The sequence below is a fragment of the Uloborus diversus genome, chromosome 10 (genome assembly GCF_026930045.1).
Source record: "Uloborus diversus isolate 005 chromosome 10, Udiv.v.3.1, whole genome shotgun sequence".
Classification (NCBI taxonomy): domain Eukaryota; kingdom Metazoa; phylum Arthropoda; class Arachnida; order Araneae; family Uloboridae; genus Uloborus; species Uloborus diversus.
Genome location: NC_072740.1, coordinates 126840298 through 126861437, shown reverse-complemented (window position 1 = coordinate 126861437; position 21140 = coordinate 126840298). Strand labels below are relative to the sequence as shown.

The following is a 21140-nucleotide window of genomic DNA, read 5'->3' as shown; positions in this document are numbered from 1 at the left end:
CAGCAATTTTCACATACTAAACTACAAGTTCAGTTATCATTTCACTTCATGGTATCTTTCTTCCCTCTTGAACTTCAAGTGGAACATCCGTCTGATCGATTCAGTTTTGGGTTAATTGTTATAGGTGGCGTTGCACTTGAAAGTTTAGCATGCGTGAAAACTTAAGTTGTAATGTCAAAATACTTTAAGAAATGTTTTGTCCTTTTATTTTAATTAATTTGAATTAAACTGAACCAAGCTACATAACAATCAGTGAATCAGTATAGCGTGACTCTGATAAGTTGAGACATGACCTTGACAATGTTGACTTCTTTTGTCGATAATATGGAAGGGTGATAGGTGTTGAGTTCCCCCCAATTGGGTGACTTTCGTTAGAATTTTGCGGAAGGATTTTAACTCAAACCCCAATAACATGTAGGGTCTGGTGGGGTAAAGTGGTCATAGAATCGTAGGTTTTCAACTTAAGTAGATAGTAAATACAATAAATTCTTTAAGCACTTCAACTTTTTTTGTTGCTATTTTACATTGCATTATTAAAGAACACAATACGTAGAATATCAGGGAAAAAATATTGATTTAAATAGTTTTATAACAGTTTCATTTCTCTATGTATTTATGACCACTTTACCCCATTGGGTGGGGGAAAGTGGTCATAGCATGGGGTAAAGTGGTCATAGTTAAAAATAGATGCAAAACCGTTACAAATAACAGTAATATTTGTATATTTCGGTTATTTTTATAGTTACAAGTATATGCATGAGTATATGCGGGTATACATAGGCATGTATACGTGATTACCTACAGTATACGTGTTTACAAGAGTATATACGCGTATAAAACACGTGTATAAATACGCGAACATCATATGCATGTATTTACTTGTATCTCGAGTATATACATGCATACCTGAGTATATGCGTGTATAGTAGACATATATACGCATATATAGGTATACATACATAATATACGGGTATACACGAGTTATTTCGAGGATACATCCAGTGCGTATTTGTACATGCCGACTCACGTACATACATATGGAAGCAACGAGAATACACGTATTTTTACGTGTAAACACGATTATATACCAGTATAGACGTATATACTTACAGTTACGTGTATATCAGTACATGTATGTATACACGGGTATATCCCCTAATACACATGTATGCTTACAGAGTAAATCCAAGCTCTGGGGCGAAAATTAAAGGGGTGTGAGAAGGGAGGATACGAAGCAAAGAATCATAATGAACTTCTGGTCGCTGACGCGCTACGTGCACACTAAACCAGATACTGATGGATGCAAAGCAGGCCACAAATTTGTTACATAAAGATGATTTTACCTAATCAGCTGGTGGCGTGATGGTTAGGCACTGGCCTTGTATGTCTGTAGATCTGGGTTCTGACCTGGGGATGCCGGTCGGTGTATTTTCGAGATGTAGAAACGCATAAGCGCCCATGTCGTATGATTATGCGGCATGTAAAAGATCCCTAGCGTATTCGTTTGGCTTAAAATTCCATAGGCAAAATTAAATTCCTAGTGAAATTTCGCATCAAAGAGAGCCCAGGTGCCTTCCCCTGTTGGAAACTGGGCGTCGAAAAAACTACTGTGTCATGCATCAGCGCCTTAATGGTGACACATGAAAGACTGATGCATTGTAGAGGAGCGCACTAGGTCTGGTTATGGCCTAGACGCCTCTTCAGGTGGGACTTTCATACAGCCCCATTGTATTAAAAAAAAGAAGATTTTAACCAACATTTTAGTTTTTAAGAATTATTTAGAGCAGATGTTAAAGTTACTGCCTGTAGTAGCTCTAGTACACGCATCGCAACAAAGGCACAGCGACTGATGAAAGTTTTTTAAAAGTCTCATTATTGCAACAGAGAGTGCTTTGTGATCGCGACGCATGTATTACAGCAGCCGGCCACAAATTTCATCAATCACTTTAACACTCTCTTAAGACCTAAAATGTTGAGTAAAATTGTCTTTGTGTAATAAATTTGTGACCTGTTTTGCATCCTTCAGGTTCTGACTTTGCGTGCATGTAGCGCGTCAGCGTTGTGTTTGTGACCATATGTTTCTTATGATTCTTGCTTCTTCTACTCCACACTCTCATCTTTTAAGAATTTGCCCAAGACTTTAAACTCACCCTGTATACATGTATATCATATGCTTGCGTGTAATTGTCTACTCGAGTTTCGAGTACGTACGCGTATATACGTGTCTACCTGAGTATATAAGTGTTCGTACATATATGAGTATAAGCGGTATATAAGTGTATAGTCGAATGTATATCTTTATAGACAAAAAAATACTTGCAGATACCCATATACTACGCGTTTATTGGTGCATTTATGTGAATACGTATATATACGTGCCTACACGAGTACATGAGTATGCATATGCATATAATCGAATATTTCACCCTGTTTGCTGTAAAAACAATACATATTAAGTGAAATTAATATTTCATTTATGTCTGCCTCATACTTAAAGATTAAGTGACGTTAGAAGGACAATATTCGTTTAAGCCTAATAATGACCACTTTAATCTTACTTAAATTGTTCTAAAAAATTAATCAAAATAGATTCAGCTAACTGCTAATGAGTAAGAGTTCTTGAGACATGTAGGAAGCTTCCTGTGCAGTCAATCTGTTCATAATTCAAACAAACAAAATTTTCCAAGAAAGTTAAAAGAGGTGTTTAGATTTTGAAATTTTTCATATACACACAAAATATTTAATTTTACCAAATAAAATTTTGCCAGTTGCGAAATTTTGTATTCAAAATATAGTTTCTAACTGCCCTATCGTAAAATAAAATTTTCACATTCATTCGAACATTTATTTCCAAGCTATAGCTATTTGTTTGACGTATGACCACTTTACCCCATTGACCACTTTCCCCCACCAGACCCTACCTTTTTCACTGAGCTCCGCAAAAAGAAGTCAAAATTGTCAAGGTCATACCTCAATTTATTAGAGTCCCACCAGCTGTGAACAAGTTACCCGGCTCCAGAGACGGATGTTCCGCTTATAAAATACATTGGTCTCTCTTTATGTATTGTAATTTTCAAACTAATTTCCTACGAGTTCATTTCGAAAAAAATACAATTCACCTTTTCACTTTACCCCACATTCCTCTACTCTACAAAGTGCCCATAGTAAATGTTTTGAATTGAGTCATTTTTGATTAAGGTTTATCATAAACTTTTAAAAGTTTTAGACGAATAACCACCAATTTCTTTACGAATTTGTAATCAGGCTCAAATTTACCTCTTTTAAAAATTAATACGAGCCTCTAACCGTGCTCCATACTAAATAAAACACGATACAGATAGTGCAAATTAGAATGCAATTTACATGACAAAGAGACGGAAATAACACTTCAGTTTTCAAACAAAAAGAGACTATTCTCCACAGTAGGTCTCTATTGCTCATGATCTTCTACCACAAATCACGAATGCAATCATTTTTATTCTTTAGAAATTAGTGTTGTGTCAACAGATTCGTTGACTGTTCTAAGGATTCGTTAGGGTTTTTTTAATTATAATTTTTATTTTAGTTTATTATAAGTTTAACTGCTAGTAATAGGAGAACTTTCATTTTGTAAAAAGGGATTGATTCATTGTATGTCTAATCAAATAGAATTTAAGGTTCAATAGTCGATCAAAGGCAGCTTATTCGTGCTAAATAACAAGATTATTATGGATATTTTAGCATAAATTTTAGGAAAATCTCATTATTTTAGTTAAAATGAGTCAGAAAATCTGTCACTTTCTGCTTATCCTTGCTGCATAGAGCAGAAATTCTTTTTTTTTTTTGCTTCTAGGCTAGTGATTTCCCTCTTTTTGAATGTTACCTTCTCATATGTGTAAGCATACTGAAACTGAAATGAATCTTACATGAGAAACCAACTCAAAATGATTTCCTTTTTGATACGAAGTTCAATTCTAGCGGACAAGGTAATTTATTGAGTTAAAATAAAGTGAGCAAACTGGCCAAGAAAAAACCACTTAGAAATAAACTTGAAAAAAAAAAAAAAATCCGATGGGATCATAAAAATGACGAACACATATCCTCAGGCACTATCCCGGTAAAAAGAAAGAAAATATTTCCTCTTCAAGCTCGATTGGCCATTGATTGATAAATGCCCTTCGGTCAAGTTCAAGAGAAAGCGAAATTCGTTCTACCTTTTGAGAAAGTTTTTTAGATTTTTTTCTTACCTGCTTTGAAATCGTGAATGACAGTTTTCGCTCGAGCTGTAATGGGTGTAAAAATATCGGGTGTATCCGCAAGTGCATCGTAAAAGTCGGTCCTTGAAATACCACCAAAAACGTCATAAAAAACCTGAAAAAGATCATTTTCCATAATCAGATGTCAGAAAATGCTACAAAAGCCGATTACCTACACTTTTCCATCATCATCTCCTCCGGAACTATTTTATTATGTTCTAACTAGCTCTAAAAAACTGAAATTTATTTGCTTCTTGAAAAATATTCAAGGTACGTTGATCCTTTCAGACAGTTGTTTCTTGATTCGTGGTGTCAAAGATCAATAGAAAATGTAAAAACTCATAAAAATGCATTCTTTTTGTGTGCATTTATTCTATGTTGTGCATATGTCATTGTGAAAGACAAAAATTGGAAAACAACTTTCATCGGTGATTCAATGGTTTGAAATTCGTCTATCGCTGATGTTCATTCAATATGCACTGTAAAAAAAATCCGAAACGTTACTGGGTATTTCCGTGTCACGTTTCGGGATTTTAATGGTTTTTATCCACTTCCTGGAAAAATTAAGTATTCTTGACAAAAAGTTTCCTGAATTGCTACAAGTCGCAAGAATGCAGACTTTTCACTGTTGTGAAAAATATTTTTAGCTCCCAGTTTAAAGATTAATTGAGCGTATTTATAAAGTGTATCGGCTTTACTTCAAGTACGGCACGTCCATGCTAATTAAACTCCCAAAGGGAGCGAAAAAGTGTGAACTGCATTGCTTTGCAAGATTTGCAGACAAGTAAAAATCTCGTTACTTACTTGCAATTCTGGCATAGCTTTGGCCATGTTTGCGATAATGCACTTTTAACTTCCTTGATAAATCAGAATGATGCCAAGATATTATTTTCACGGACACGACTGGTTTTAAACGGGAAGATTTCTGAATTTTTCAGGACGCTTCCAGGATAATATCAGGAAGGGAAAAAGATCGCGGAATTTGCAAAATATGTTACTGGCAGATATTGGGCACATCAGCTGCCCATCATTTTCCAGGAACGTTTCTGAATCGTTTTTACAGTGTGTGAATGATGTGATTCAATATGTTACTTAGTCTTCACTCACCAACACTTTAGTTTCAGGAAGTACCAAAAGTATGGTTATTGAGTTTGTTTCTAACTACGCCATGTTCCCTTTTACAACAAATGATCCTACAGTTTTAGTGGCCACCCCATGGGGGAGGGAAACTCTGGTTATTTAACGGGATGCAACACTTTCTTACCTTTCGCTGGCTAATAAATGGCCGAATGCCTGCTGCGCTTTCGTAAACCAGTATTTCAGAGTTGTAAGTGAAATAGTCAGTAATCGTTGGAATTGGCACATCTGGTCCCCATCCTTCGCAGAATACTCCTTCAGGTGGCTGAAAAGGAAAACTTACTGAGAATGAAAAATACACTTAGAGTGGTAGTAAAAAAAAATTGCATCACCCACACCCCAAAGGAGAGGAATATCATGACTGCTTCAACACACAGTCGCGCATCCCGTATCCCAGATGATTTGAGGATGTATTTCTGATCAAGGAGTTGGTGGGCTTCATTTTGTGCAAGGATTAGTAAACGCTCAGATGTATATTGGCATTTTGGAGGAGAAATTGCTTCCTATATATACTATCCGGAATCACTTCAGTTTCAAACGTCATTTTCCATGATGATTCTGCTCCGTTACATAGGGAAAAACTGGTAAGTAACAATTTAAAAACCTTTATCCTGCCATTAGACTAAATTGACATGGGGTTAAATATTTTTTTCCTCTAAGCTCACACGCAGGTTCAGAAATGGAAAAATGAGCATGGGGTCAGCAGTTTGCCTTGGCCCGGAAACAGCCCCGATCTACGTAAACAATTATCGGATTCCTGCTGTTAAATGTTTATTTCATTAGTTTTGCAGAATTTCAAATACATTCATCGTTAATCGGTCGACCGAAACTTCTCACATAATCCCATTGTTGTGAAAATGTGAGGGTGCTGCAATTTTTTTACCAGCACTGTAGCTATAATAAATGTTAAAATAATATAAATAAGAATAATCAGATACTCAACATCGCTTCATAATTTCAAGTAGAAAAATCATTAAGAATGTAAAAACACATTAAGCTATGTGTATTATAATAACAGAAATAAGATAAATTACATCATGCTTCAATTACAAAATAGATGAAAGAATACAAAAATACATAACTGTATCCTGTTAAAAATACAGTTCCAACAAATCCCCAAGATTCTGATTGGACATTCAAGGGGATGCCCAGGTTCAGTTCTATTTCACCATTTTTTCTGGTTCAGTTAAAATGATTTTGAGCAGCGGATTGTAACTTTCCTTCGAAAGCATGGGTTTTCAAACGGTGGGTCGCGACCCCCAGGGGTGTCGTGAGATGTGTCCAGCGGGGTCACGAGATGTAGAAGAAAAGTTTGAAGAAAATTAATTTATTGCAAGATTATAAAATCAGTGAGGTCTACTTCTGTTTCTTATTATAAAATAATTCAAGAGACAAAAATTCATATTTATTTTACTAGTTACTTGTGTTTCTAAGGATAAAACTTAACCGATTTTGTAGTTTTTAGTTATTGTTTTAGGGTTTAGACAGAGTTAAAATGCCTAGTCTAAAAAGGGGGTTACAATGTCTAAAAGTATGAAAACCCCTGTTCTAAAGTAACGTTAATGAAGAAGCTGTATCGTCACAACGCTATTTGAAAAAAAAAAAAAGCCCTATCGTTACTAAAGTGTAAAAAAAAAACTGCAGTACTACTAGAAAACTTCTAGGAAACTAGGAATCCATAAACATTTCTAGTAACAACACAGATTCTTTTCAAGTACGAGCTGATGTGTGCATCACATGACTTCCTTTTACTCCAATTTTATGTCATTTCCCCGTTATTGGCAATTTTAATGTGATTCAATAGTTTACTCTCTAAATATCACCAACAGTGGCCAAATTGAAATCAGATTTTAAAAAAAATCGCCAAATTTGTCGCCAAGTTGGCGACAAAACTTGGCGACCAAAGACTGGGCGATATATCGCCAAGTATCCGACAAATTATATCACCACTTGAGTTTACATCGAAATTAACGATTTCCCCCAAAAAAGAGGCAAAAGACCCCCTTAGGTACATCCGAATGCAATCACAAGAGAAGGTGCACAACTAGACCGCACTAGGAGTCTACGTACCGAATTTCAACTTTCTAAGACATACCGTTTTTGATTTATGCGAGATACATACACACATATGCACATACATAAGTACATACGGACGTCACGAGAAAATTCGCTGTAATTAACTCGGGAATCATCATTATGGATATTTCGCGTGTCTATACGTTCTTAGGCACTTATCCACGTGTGGTCGAGTCGAAAAAAAAAACTCAATATTCATTCGGGGGTGAGTAAAATGGAAATTAAGGTCGATTTTTGAGTGAAAATTTTTTTGCGAATACAATACTTCCTTTTTTGTAAAAGGAAGTAAAAATTGAACAGCGTTACTGAAAAAGTGAGTGAAGAAAAAGTTGTACTGTTACGAGAAAACTTTATCGCCCAGTTCCTAGAAATTTTCTAGAAGTGCTGCAGTTTGTTTTTCATGGTGCAGATTAAAAGATAGTATTATATTCTAAATTAAAATTTTGCAATATATAAACAAAACTTCGCTCAGAATTTAATTCCTACATTGATCATACCTCAGAAATTTCATTTGTTTTCATATTTAAGAGGCTAAAAGAAGCAACCTTATCCTCAACTTGTTCGAAGAGCTTAATAGATTCACATCCTTAAATTTATTCTGCCATGTTTTATCCCGTCCATGAGAAAGTGAATAAAAACTCCATAATGTTTGAAAGATATGCAAATGCACTGGAAAATCTTTCCAGTGCGAAAAGTTGGGGCTTAATGCTTGGCTTCAAGAAATAGTAAATCATTGCATAGTGGAACGAAACGAAACCTTTTAAGAATTCCTATTTTTTGAGACTTTAATTCCATCCAGCATCGCGCTGGACTGATTTGAACTTTGTATATAAAATTAATTTAATCTATATATATATAAATGAATGTTTGTCTGTATGTCATCCATGAACTCAAAAACTACCCGGCAGATTTGGCTGAAACTTTCACCGTTTGTTATTTTTGGTACTGGGAATGTTTATAGACCAGTTCGAAAAAAATCCTATCAATAGTTCCTTTTTTATTCCAATTTAAGTCACAATTCATTGGATAAATACGAATAAAACTATCGGCTGCAGAAATTAATTCGCGTGAAAGATCTCATTGATAAGAAGTTAGCTGTTGCCATTTTTCCTGAGTTTGAACAAATAAATTCTTTCTTTATTGTTTTATGGCTTTTCATGCAACGGGGGGATTTAAAACTTTTTCTATTTGATATTTTTAGCGATTGACTGATCTTGCAAACTGCGTGAGTACAAAATTTGAGTATAGTCACGGCTTCACTTGATACCTGGACCGATTATTATGAAAATTGCTATATATATGTATTTTTCCACGGAGAAGGTGCATAATATGCTCATTGAAGCCACTCGCCACCAGGTGGCACTGCAGAGTAGAAACTTCTGCCCCGTTCAACCGATTGTCATGAAAATCAGTATAATAATGTCTTTTTTTTTTTTTTTTTTTTTTTTTTTTTTTTTTGTTGGCGTAGCAACGCGTGTCGGGTACAACTAGTCAGTAAAATAAAAATGTTCAAAACTGAAACATTTTATTCGGAAAAACAGCAAATATGAGTAATCCTTTACAGAGAATGAAATAAATGTTTACAAAGTTTAATAAACGGATCAATTCATTTAGTAACAAAGATCAGACATGAACTATAGGAAATAAAATGTTGTATATAATACATCAGAATACACAAAATATAATAGGGCCGTAATTTTGCTCTCTTCTACATCAACCTAGGCTGATCGTATTAGTAATGCACCTAGGCTGTTTTGGACTCGCATTTATAAAATCAACTAAATCAATAAAATAAAAATGTTCAAAACTGTCGCATTTTATTGGATAAAACAGCCCAAGTTTAAGCAATCCATTATTACAGAATGAAATAAGTGTTTAAAAAGCGTAATAAACGGATCGGTCAGTTAGCATAATGATCACGAATTAACTATGAAATAAAATGCAGTGCTAAATGTATCAGAATATCAAAAAATAAAACTCCCGTTGTTTTGCAGTCATCTCAATCAAATAGCACCAGCGATTCGCCTAGTCAAAAGAAAAATAATCAAATAAACTCTGGCCTAAAATAAGATTAAAATGAAACACAACGTAAATAAAGACCAAATTATCAAGAAAATACAGCATATATAGCTATTTCAAGGCTTCATCAAGGCAAAAATAATTAACCCACAACAGAAAAGTCGTGAGTTTTTCAAGTTGAGCAGAAGTTGAGGCGGGGTCGTAACCAAACTTTTTCAAGTACAGTCAAGTGGCCATACTTGGGACAGAACCCTAACTTCGGACTCTTTGCCGAATTAAGTTTTGAGGGCTGGTACACCTGTTGTTATTTCACCAGTAAGAAATGAATGGTGCTACATAATAAATGAATAGTTATCTTATGAGGCTATGTGAGTTGAACTTTGATGTATCAGCTTTATGCGTTATTTTTATGATTTTGAAAATTTCGAAAAAATATGCAATTTTTAAGTATGGATATAACTTTGGTTACCTACGTTAACTGAGCAGCATTAGTTTGAATTTGTTTCACAATTCATCTCAGCTATGTACCTGTGCCTTATTTGGCCAAAGTCATTTCCACCCAACTAATTTAACTGAACTAATTTATTCATAATTTTGAGAAATTGCAAATACGATCCAAACTTGGGACACTGTTCCAAGTTAGGATACTAAGGCATAAAAAGTGTCTATAAGGAATTTTGAGGAAATAAAGTGCATAATTGTTTAACAAAAACGTATAGATACAAAATTTTATAAATTGAGAACTATTTTGATGACAATAAATGTGTCATACCATAACAGGACAGACCAGTTGTCATTGTTTAAAAAAATTGAATCTATTGATGAGAAAAAGCTGTTTTGCCACAATATTACATACAATAGTTCCACTAATAGAAATGAGTCTCAAATATAGATGAGGCTAATTTATTTGTAGTAAATTTCAAGTATTATGAAGGGATGAAAATGAATGTGAAACGATGTGAAATAAGGAACATGAAGAGCTAAAAATAAGCTGTGTTAATAATTATTTGGGTTCACCAATTGCTTTTATGCTTCCAAATATAGAGGGGAAAGCTGAAAAATACATTCAAAAGAATTAAGAAGGCAGGGGAGACATTCAATGTTTTCAGGGGGCAAGTTTATGTTCTGAAATCATTGAAAGTTTCCAAGATTGTATTATTTCTATCTAATGATTTTTTTTTTCTTTTTTGAGTTGTAAAATAAACTTCTTTAAAATGATAGTTTTTTGTCCCAAACTATTTTCTATTGCTGAATACATGAAAGAAAGATCAAAATAATAAGCGTCCCAAGTTAGGATGTTGGGTCACTAACTTACACAATGAAATTTTTTTGTTTCATTTTTAAAGGGACACATCTACACATCTATACGGTGCAAGTACTAAGGTACATCCTAAAAATAGAATACTTCGTTCGAATAATGGAAAACATGATTAAGTAAAAGTTCAAAAGTGTCCCAAGTATGGGCACTTGACTATAGGGTTTTACCTAGTACATTTCTCGGGAAATCTGAATGATCAACAAAATTTTATTTCAATCATATATTCTATTCATTTTTGTTACACTAAGACTTTGTTATTTAAAAGGTGGAGTAGTTTTAGAGGCATTAATATAAGCAGGTAAAATATGACGTATCTAGTAAATAACGGGAAAAAATCTGATGTGTAGACTATATAACTTCAGCTCTGTTAAATATTTGATGTCTAAATAAAAACTCAAAAGAATAGATTCGTGTATTAAAGTGCGCATATATTCAAATTAATATATGCGCACGTTTGAAGTAATACTTCTTAAATTCATATTTCTTATCCCTTAAAAAGTATGGTAAATATACAGTTTGGAACTTTCAAGTTTAAAGAATTATAAAGTTTTTGTTAGCTACATGTTTTCAAAATCGGAAGGAAAACGTTGTATTGTTTTGTAAGAAATAATGATCGTAACGACTGCTATAAAAACAAATACTGCATATAAAGCTCTGAGTTTGTACAATTCCTCGAAAATAATAATATCATTTTTGAAATGAAACAGAAAAAATATTTTTAATAGTATCACTTTTTCAGCAAAAAAGTACAATAAAAAGCAGCTTTAGCATCATTGTTTTTTTTTTTTTTTTCTTTTTTCTCTCATTTTTTTCATTTGGAAGGGGGAGTGTGGGTAAAACCCTAAAAACCGCCTCTTAAATACCGCTCTGAGTTGAGGCTCTATTGTAATTTTGAAATAACTGCATGCTGTACTTTCTTGATAATGGGTGCTTCATTTTCGTTGTGTTTTTTTTTCTTTCATTTCAATAATATTTACCTACTAATCAAGAAAATGAGTTAAATGAATATTTCCACTTTATTTAAAATCCTTTAGAAATTACACTAAATATCCAAAAGTGTAGGTACCTTTTAAAAAATTGAAATAATTTTGGATTTGAGTACGAATTCTTCTATAGTTTTTGTGATATACAGGACTAGCTTCAGCTCATGCTTTCAAAGAAAAATTTAATCGCTTATGCATTAACGAGACCATTAACAAATTGAAGAAGCAGAAACACTTCTTTCATCATCTTGTATCGTAAAAAGTTGGGAAAGCTGTAAATTTTAGAAATAAGATTTACTTGCTACATAAAACTCGCTACGTCCTCTGAGGATTTTTGGAAAAGTACCACTTATATTCATGAAAATATAAGCATATCTTCAAAAAAATGCTAATTTTTAAAGGTTTTGGCTGATAACAGATAGAGTTATATTCGAATCGCACTTTTTATCCAAAAACTACTCCAAAAGTTGCCAATAAGTTTATTTCCGTTTCGTTTTCAGACCAACGACCATACTCAGTGTCTCTAATTTAAAGATCATTTCACACTTTGATTATTGAGGCATTCTTGCATCAATCGTGAGTAGGACATCAGTTATATCAGCCAAACGAGATGCTTTCTGGAGCCTTTCAGAGCATGAAAGTTACGTTGAAAAACAATAAAAAAAGACTTTTTAGAAGCTTTTCACGTGCACGAAGACTTAGACCAGAGCCTGTAATGAATCGTTTGCAGTACCATATATTTCTTGATTTCAACTAAATAGTATTATACGTGCATTCTTGAACAACGCTTCAGACAATCCGGACCTAGTAAAAGCTGATTGGCTTTGAAACCGTTTTAAATGTATTTTTAAAAAATCTAACTATAGATTTTGTTATTTTTACTTAGCAATGACGAAAGAAGTGGTTGCTCCAGAAACCGGTCTTCCATTTTTAATGCTTCTCATTTGGGCCAACTCACGTTACTTTCCCTTTACTAAATTACACGCAAAATAATCTGTCTTTAATGCAAACTACACCATTGCACATTGCACAACTTAAGTATTGATATTCACCTTAGTTTCCATATAGCAAAGGTTGACATTTAACTTACCTGAAACTCAGAATCAGCTGGTGTTCTCGGGTTAAAACGTGAAAAAACTGCAGACATAAAAATATCTCCTTGCATTTGCACGTCTGCTTTCTGGATGAAGCGGTCTACATTTGACAGCGATGAGTTTTGGAAAGGAATCCAAGTGGGCACTAAAATCATACAAATAAGCATCCGCTTCAATAGAAGTTAAACATAAGAATGAAATGTTCTGCATATTTGTAATGGGATAAAAATTTGAGAGGTCGGGCATTTCTTCCCTCAAGATATTTCTCTGGATTGATTTGAAACAGTTCGAGATTTTCCCCACTTCAATTTCGAAATAGTTTCTCAAATGACGGACAAGTATACGCACATTTCAAGTGGATACAGATTTGGAGGTTAAAACTCGTTCAGAATCCATGGTTTTAGTATTGGTAATCCTAGTTCTATCTGTAAAAAGACTTATGAACCAGAAAAGTCAACCCCTAGGAGATAATTTTCTAAATAACGTTAATAAAGCAATGAAAACACATCCAACAAAGGGATTGTCAGATGCTCTCTTTCAAGCTCACTTGTATTATGCATTGAAAAGGGTAACACCGAAACCACTTGTAATCTTGAAATACGTGTACATACAATTTGTAACTAATATACCTTATTAACTTTTTTTTGCCAATATCGTTAAATGATTGTAAATTGCAACATTTTTTTTAGACTTTGGAATAACGTAACGGCAGTCAGAGTGTAAAAAGAGCTTCAAAACATAAATAATAATAAAATAAGTGTATAACTATCTTGTAGAATGTAGTGTCTTCGTTTCAAGCATGAAACTTTATTTTTGTGATAACAAAAAAACTCTAATGTGAATGCAGCGTTTCATATTGTTTCTGCATTGCTGTGAGAGTCTCACGTGAAACAACTGTTTCCACGTATTTTAAATTCTTGGAAAATTCAATGTTGTCTTTCTATAATTTCGAATGTTTGAAATATGAACCGGCTATTGCACAAACTGTTTTCTTGTCAAGATTATCTTAAAATGAAAAAAAAAAATGTGTTCCAATTTTATGGGATAGCAGTTTTTTTTTTTTTTTTTTTTTTCATTTCATCAAAAACTGTTGCTTGCTGAAACGACAATCGCCTATCTATTTCTTCCTGGGTTAAAACGGAAAGCTTGACCAAAAAATAAATAAATAAATACATAATATGCAGTGGAACTTACTTGTAAATCCGATAGAAATTTTGACTGTTGGGTTCTCAAAACAACCTTCCCATTTGTGGAGAAAAGTCCCATCTTCATACTTGGGTTTAGTGTATACAAAGTCGTCCCATCCAACAGCTGCCTTCTCTTTAAAGACCTTCAAGATGTTGCTGGGACCACTGTCTATGCTTTTTAGAAAATAACGACCCTCACCAGGGGATGGTTCTACTTTACAAGACGGCTGTTCTAAAAAAGTACCGAATCATTCAATTAGGACGCGTTTTTTATTCCATTTTACTGAAGGCCCTCGATTGTAGCTTCAATAGCGACATGCGGGAATCGTCCGCTATCTCGGGGATAAACGCCGAGTCTCTTCCTATGTTGGCTATGATGAATCTTCAAGAATCTAAAAATCTAACACATCTGGCAAGGATAGTAACACATGGTGAAGGAGGAAAGTGAAAAGTTTTACGTAATAGTAGTTTTAAGTGATTTAGTCTCAAATATTGCAGGAAAAATATTATGATGTGATATTAACTGCTTAGTTTTTGTCTAAATTAATAATGCATACTCAAAATTCCAAAAAAAAAAAAAATCAAAATAATAAAATTCCAATGATGTGTCATTACTAATTATAACGCTTTTACGCCTACACTCAGCAGTTACGTGAACTAACTTTGAGCGAGTTTTATGGCAAAAAGAGCAATAAATATAGATTACTAATCAATAGTTAGTACGTTTTTAGAAAATTTTGAGTTGTGTCACTTTCCTTGCTGGGTACGATATATTGAGGAGTTAATAAGAAACTACAATCAAGAAACAAAATATGCTACTTCAATCACAATAGAAATCCAAAGAAAGCCGACGTATAGCCCCAAGATGGTGGACGATTCTTTACGTCGCTAAAAAAGCTACGATCGAGATTTTTACTTTTTACTATAGTATTGCGTGTATATATTGCCGTTAAAGTATATAATTCAGTTATTTCATAGAATAACTAGGAATTTCATGAAATAACTAGACAAGTCAGTTCAAGTATATAATGGATGGAAAACTTCGTACATTATCTAGTTATTCTATGAAATAACTAATGATAGACCGTTAAAACAAACGAGCTAATGTGTGCATCACACGACTTCCTTTTTACGCCAATTTAATGATAATAACGCCTTTTAGTAAGCAAGGAAACACTAAATATTTTCTATATATTAAAATATATTATATGTAATTCAGTGGTTAAATCATTAAATGTCACCATCATTAGCCAAATTAAAACAAGATTTAAAAATAAAAATAAAAATAAAAAGAGTCAAATTTTTCGCCAAAACCTTGACGATAAATTGCCAAGTGTTTGACAATTTATAACAACACTTGAGTTAGCATTGAAATTAACAATGATTTCCCCCAAAAAAAGGTGTAAAAGACCCCCTTCATCCGAATGCATCCAAAAGGGAAGGTGCACAACTAGACCCCACTAGGATTCTACGTACCAAATTTCAACTTTCTAGGACATACCTTTTTTGAGTTATACGAGGTACATACGCACATACGTACATACACACATACATACGTACATACGGACGTCACCAGAAAGCTCGTTGTAATTAACTCGGGGATCGTCAAAATGGATATTTCGGGTGTCTGTACGTTCCTAGGCATATATCCACGTGTGGTCGAGTCGAAAAAAAAAACTCAACATTCATTCGGGGGTGAGCAAAATGGATATTAAGGCCGATTTTTGAATGAAAATATTTTCGTGAATACAATATTTCCTTTTTTATAAAAGGAAGTGAAAATAAACAATATCAAAGTTATTTTATAAATTGGTTAATCATAAATAGCTGAAATCTCTCGAAAAATACCTTTTGTCCCTACTGTAGATAATTAATTGACAAATAACAAGGAAAAGCAGATGATGTAATTTATTATTGCTGATAAGAGTGACAAATACACAGTCTAAATTCTACGCGTAAATGCAAGGGAATGAAGCGTATACACATAAATGTTATTGCCAAGCAGTGCTTATAATATCATCATATCTCCCTAAGTTTAGGGTCAAATTTTTCTAGATCTAGGCAGGGGTGCCCACAAGGGGGGATTATGGCGCAAGTTGCGCCATCAAAATTTTTGGGGGGGATTTTTTTTCTTGGGGGGAATATGAAATTTTTGAATTGCGGAAAGAGAAAATATTTAAACTCATTCAACAAGATATATATGCATTAATAATACTTTTTCCACGTACTCTTCAGAGACATCGCAAAGGGGGGGTTGTTCACCCCCTCCCACAGTTTTTCAGAAGTGGGGTCACCAATATCATTTTAGAGATGAAAGTAACAAAGAAAAATTTTAACTCTTCGTTGTTTTGAAAGAAATAAAATAGTAATTATAAATGAACAATTGAAATAATAGTGACAAAAATTATTTTTTTCTGTAAAATTTGAATAGAAAGCGTAGTCTTAAAATACAATTTAGTAGCATCCACGATATCCTTTTACTAAGAGTACCTAAGTAAGGCCGGCGGAAATATATGCTTTAAACATTCAAAAAAAAAGTATTCAGTACAGTACACTAGGCCGCAGAGTGAGTATGTCTGCCTAGTTGGAAATTGTGGGCTCGGCTTAAATTAAAGTATTGTGCATAGAGTAAAACTAGCATAATAGGAGGGAGGACCGTCTACAAAACTAACATGGTGCACGCAATGTCTCTCGGCGGCCCTGGTCATAAAAAACTATGCTTCATGGTTCTTCAGTTTAAAAAAAAAACAAAAATAAATAGGACATCTTCATTAGGACAGCCGTTAGGGTAGTGGTCGCGAAACATTCCCGTATGTTTTTATTATTTTTTTTTTTATTTTTTTTAATGACAAATATTCCTGAAAACCATTTCTAAGTGGAGAAAAATGTATGGGTCATCGAAATAAATTTGAAATAGTCACAGAGAGAGAGAGAGAGAGAGAGAAAAGAAAAAAACACTTAAATACAGAAAGAGATTCAAAGTATTGTAATGAATACTCACACCAAAAGTTCTAAATGTTTGAATGGAAAAATCGTAAGTAAATCAAAACTTGATCAAGAGATGCAGGTGGCATATTTACAATAACATGAAGTGGAATAGAAACCTAAGGTATCACAGAAAATTACTACATCCGTTCAAAATGTTAAAAGTCCTTTCTCTAAGGCCGTAAACACTTGTATTGCAAGAAAACAAAAATATTAGGCCGGGAAATTGAAAATTTTACTAAAGAAAATCCAAGAAATAATCGTGTTTGGCAAATGAAAATTGGAAGAAAATATTGCCACAATATTTTTATCAATAATTAAAATTTACAATAAGATAGGGGGAACGTAGCCAAACTGAAAGGAAGAGTGGAGAACTCCAAACCCTTCCTTTTACGTCCCCAAAGCAGGCCTGGAAATGAGTTTTTAGAATTCAGGTTTTGAAAAAATCCCGGGAAAACGTTCTCAAACCCCACCCCTTTTCCCTTACTCTAAAGTCATTAAAAATGGCCTACACCTGAGTATTTAGGACAGTAATTTCGAAAAAACCATGAGAGTGCTCCCAACGTAACCTCCGAGAAACGCCCTCTCAATTAATCATTCATCATCATTCAAGGTCGAATAAATTTCGTCGTTTGGACTTTAATTTAAAAAAACTCCCTGAGGTGTCCCGAAACTGTTGTCCTCCAAATATTACCGTAGATCCTCAAAAATTTCATTTTTAAGGTTTCAATTCAGAAAATTTTTCGGAGGAGACCAAACCTTCTATTCCTCTTACAGTATTAAAAATCGTCTACGACTGCGTTAATTAAATTTTAATTTTAAAAATTTGCCAGGTGAGAACTCCGAATCTCTCCACCCGTTAACATTACCAAAAATCTTCTGAAACTGCGGTTTCTATAGATCGTATTTTTTCCGAGAGAATGCCCCCCCTCTCGCCAACAGCATTGAAAAATGTCTTAAACCTCGGTTTTAGTGCTTCAATTACGGAACATTTCTGGTCGCTAGCCCCCTTAAAAACTCCCCCCCCCCCCACGTTTCATCGAAAGTTGACTTCAATTTCGTTTTCGAAGCTGTAATTTCAAGTAACTGGTAGTGCACAACATTTTTACAAAAAAAAAAAAAACCTCTACAATCACGTTTTGAGCCTTCAAAATTTCAAAAACTTTCGGGGGAGGGTCGCCTTTACCTTTAATATTACCATACATCGTCTAAAACTGCATTTTTCGAATTACAATTTTCAAATTTTTCCCGAGTGAGAGCCTGCGAACCCCCCTTTACGTGTGTGTCATAATCAGAAATAATTCACAATTAGGAATGCGTGCTTGAAGTTTGCATTTGGAAAAATTATAGAACGATGCCCCAGAGTCTCTTTCTCCCTCAACATCACCATAGATAGTCTGAAACTGTTTTTTTTTTTAGATTCCAATCTCGGAAATTCCGGGGGAGAGCCCCCGGACCCCCTCTTCTGAACATAATTAAATATAACGTATGATTGTGTTGGGAACTTAAATTTGGGAAAATTATCGGAAGAGTCTATCCTAAACATCCACTCTCCTTCTTCCCAAACTTAAAATGTAGTCTAAGCCTGCGTTTTTATACCTTCAATTCCAAAATAATGCAAGAAGGTAGCCCTCTGACACCACCTAAATCTGATTGAATATTATCCTTGCGATTAAATTTATATTGCTAGTACTAAGGTCTCGTAATATGACTATCCCTGCTAAACCAGAAGCCATATTTTCTCTCTCTCTGCATATTGGAACATGCGTTTGAAACAATTAAGGGACCACCAAAAGCTTACAAACCCCTCCCCCCAGTTTTGTGATCTGGCGACGGTCCTGGTACTCTTTCCAAAATTTAATGACCGTGTCTCTTTTTTAATGAAGGGAACGTCCCAGATGGCATGGAGTTAGTGTCCGTCTTAAAACTGGATCAGACGACTTGATTTCTTTTAATTTTTTTATAAATTTTCTCGAAGTAGCACAATTCTGCATGATGAATACGTGTGACAGTGATGAGAGAGAGAGGTCAAAAATTTTTTATTCTTTGTAATAATTCTGACCAGTGTGCTGTAGTGGTCTTTCTTTTCAGTTTACGAATAACATATTTTTTATCCCTCCAATCGACAATTAATGTATTTTTTTCATTAACTAGATTAAGCTTATGAATAATTTTTTCATTTCACTTCACTCCCATTTTCTCTACCATTTTTAAACTGATTGTTTTAATTTATCATTAGATGATTTTTATTAAAACTTTCAGTGATGTTGGTTTTCGCTGATGGAAGTGGAACAGTCTGTTCTTAAGGTGTTTATATTATTTTTCGTAAATTTCATTTACTTTCTTCTATCTCTGATATGTATAGAAGGATATTTGATTCGTTAAAATTCTCGAGTTCTGATTTATGCGCTGAATAGCTGAATCCATTTTTCAGAATTTCCGAAAAATATCTGTCACGGTGTGTGCGATCCATCTTTTTTGGCTATGCGACTTCAATTTTGGAAAATTTCCAGGAGAGTGATCCCACTGTAAGACCAGAATAACACCCTCATTATCATCAAGAGTCATCTAAAACTGCGTTTCTAGTACTGCAATTTTGAAAAATTTATAAGGGAAAGCCTTCCTCATTGCCCCCCTTTCCTTAACACGTTTAAAGACAAGCCTGGAATTGCGTTTTTGGAGTATCAATTTCAAAAAATTGCCGGGGTAATGGCATCGAAATTCACTTTCCACTAACATTATCAAGATCGATCAAAACTGCATTTTTAAAGCTACAAGTTCGAAAATTTAAGTGGAGCACCCCTCTTCCTCCCCCTCCCCCCCCCCCCTCTCATCAACATTATTAAAAAAATCGTCTTAAATTTGGTTTTCAGGGCTTCAATGTCGAGAAACATTCCGGATGAGCTTCCGAAAACTCTTTTTCTTCACGTCACAAGGGTCGGCTACAATTGCGTTTTTAGAACTTCAATTTCAGAAAATTGCTTGTGCCCCAACCATAGATAAGCGTTTTTAAAACTTTAATTTTAAATATTTTACTGGAGCGAGCCCTAGGATCTCTTCTTTCTCCAACATTATCACAGATAGTCTAAAACTGCGTTTTTAGAACTACAATTTTGAAAATAAAGGAGAGCCATCCTTAACATAACGGTAGACTAACCACAATTGTGCTTTTAAAGTTTCAATATTGAAAAATTACCGGGAAGGGGCCACGAAACCTTTTATACCCCCAAAATCACCAGAGATCATCTAAAACTGTGGTTTTAAAACTACAATTTAAAAATTTTTCCGGGGGAGAAACCCCCGGACGCCCTATTTAAGTGACAATAAATTTCTGATTCAAAGTTCATATTGTATACATCTCGTGATGCTTCCATCCCAAGCCAGAAAGTTGAATTCAATCTATCCGTAAGTATCCATACGCTTCAAGAAAAAAAATGCAAATAAGATGTAGCAAAAAACAGGGGTACCCAAAGCTAGTTTACTCAAGATCCATATTGTAAAATTCGGGAAAGCAAGGTGGGTCAACAATCCAACAATATTTCAGTTCAAATGGTATTTGTTAGCGCTACCCCCCCCCCCCCCCCCAGTAAATTTGACTGGAAATTAGACACTAAAAACTGTTATGTTTAACACGGTTCGAAAGCAAGAAAATTTTTGGGGGGGGGGGGGGAGTTTGCGCCATTGAGCTTGGCGGGGATGGGCACCCCTGGATCTAGGGACATTTGACCCATATGGCACACTTGAGGAATATAATGTTTTGTACCATTTCTATTTAGACTTATGCTATTATTTTTAGCCATAATAATGTGCAAAATAACTATTTACATATATTTTTATTTCGTTCTAGCTATTCTACAAAAAAAAAGGAAAATAAAAACCAAAAATTGGGTCAAGTCTCCCTAGTTTCCCCTGCTCGTGTGATTCCATGGTAAATTGTTTATTCTCCTTTCTACGATTCAAAAAACTTTAAAGATTAATGTGTTCAGTCATACAAAAAGTATTACTCTGTGCTGGTGTATCAAATCTTATTTCAAGAAATATTTCGAGTTTGAAGATACTTAACGATTCAGCATAAACTCATGGATAAAACTATCCTCCATTCAGTG

The 21140-nt window shown here is 34.3% G+C and overlaps 1 protein-coding gene across 1 annotated transcript in view; it reads right to left on the bottom strand.

Moving 5' to 3' along the window:
• LOC129231172 (uncharacterized) overlaps nucleotides 1–21140 on the bottom strand; it is a 227175-nt gene that overhangs the window by 181825 nt on the left and 24210 nt on the right. The window contains exons 4-7 of the mRNA XM_054865420.1: nucleotides 14057–14281; nucleotides 12859–13007; nucleotides 5500–5637; nucleotides 4227–4350 (exon numbers count right to left, since the gene is read on the bottom strand). Of these exons, the coding sequence (XP_054721395.1) occupies nucleotides 4227–4350; nucleotides 5500–5637; nucleotides 12859–13007; nucleotides 14057–14281 (636 nt within the window). The remainder of the gene's footprint in view (nucleotides 1–4226; nucleotides 4351–5499; nucleotides 5638–12858; nucleotides 13008–14056; nucleotides 14282–21140) is intronic.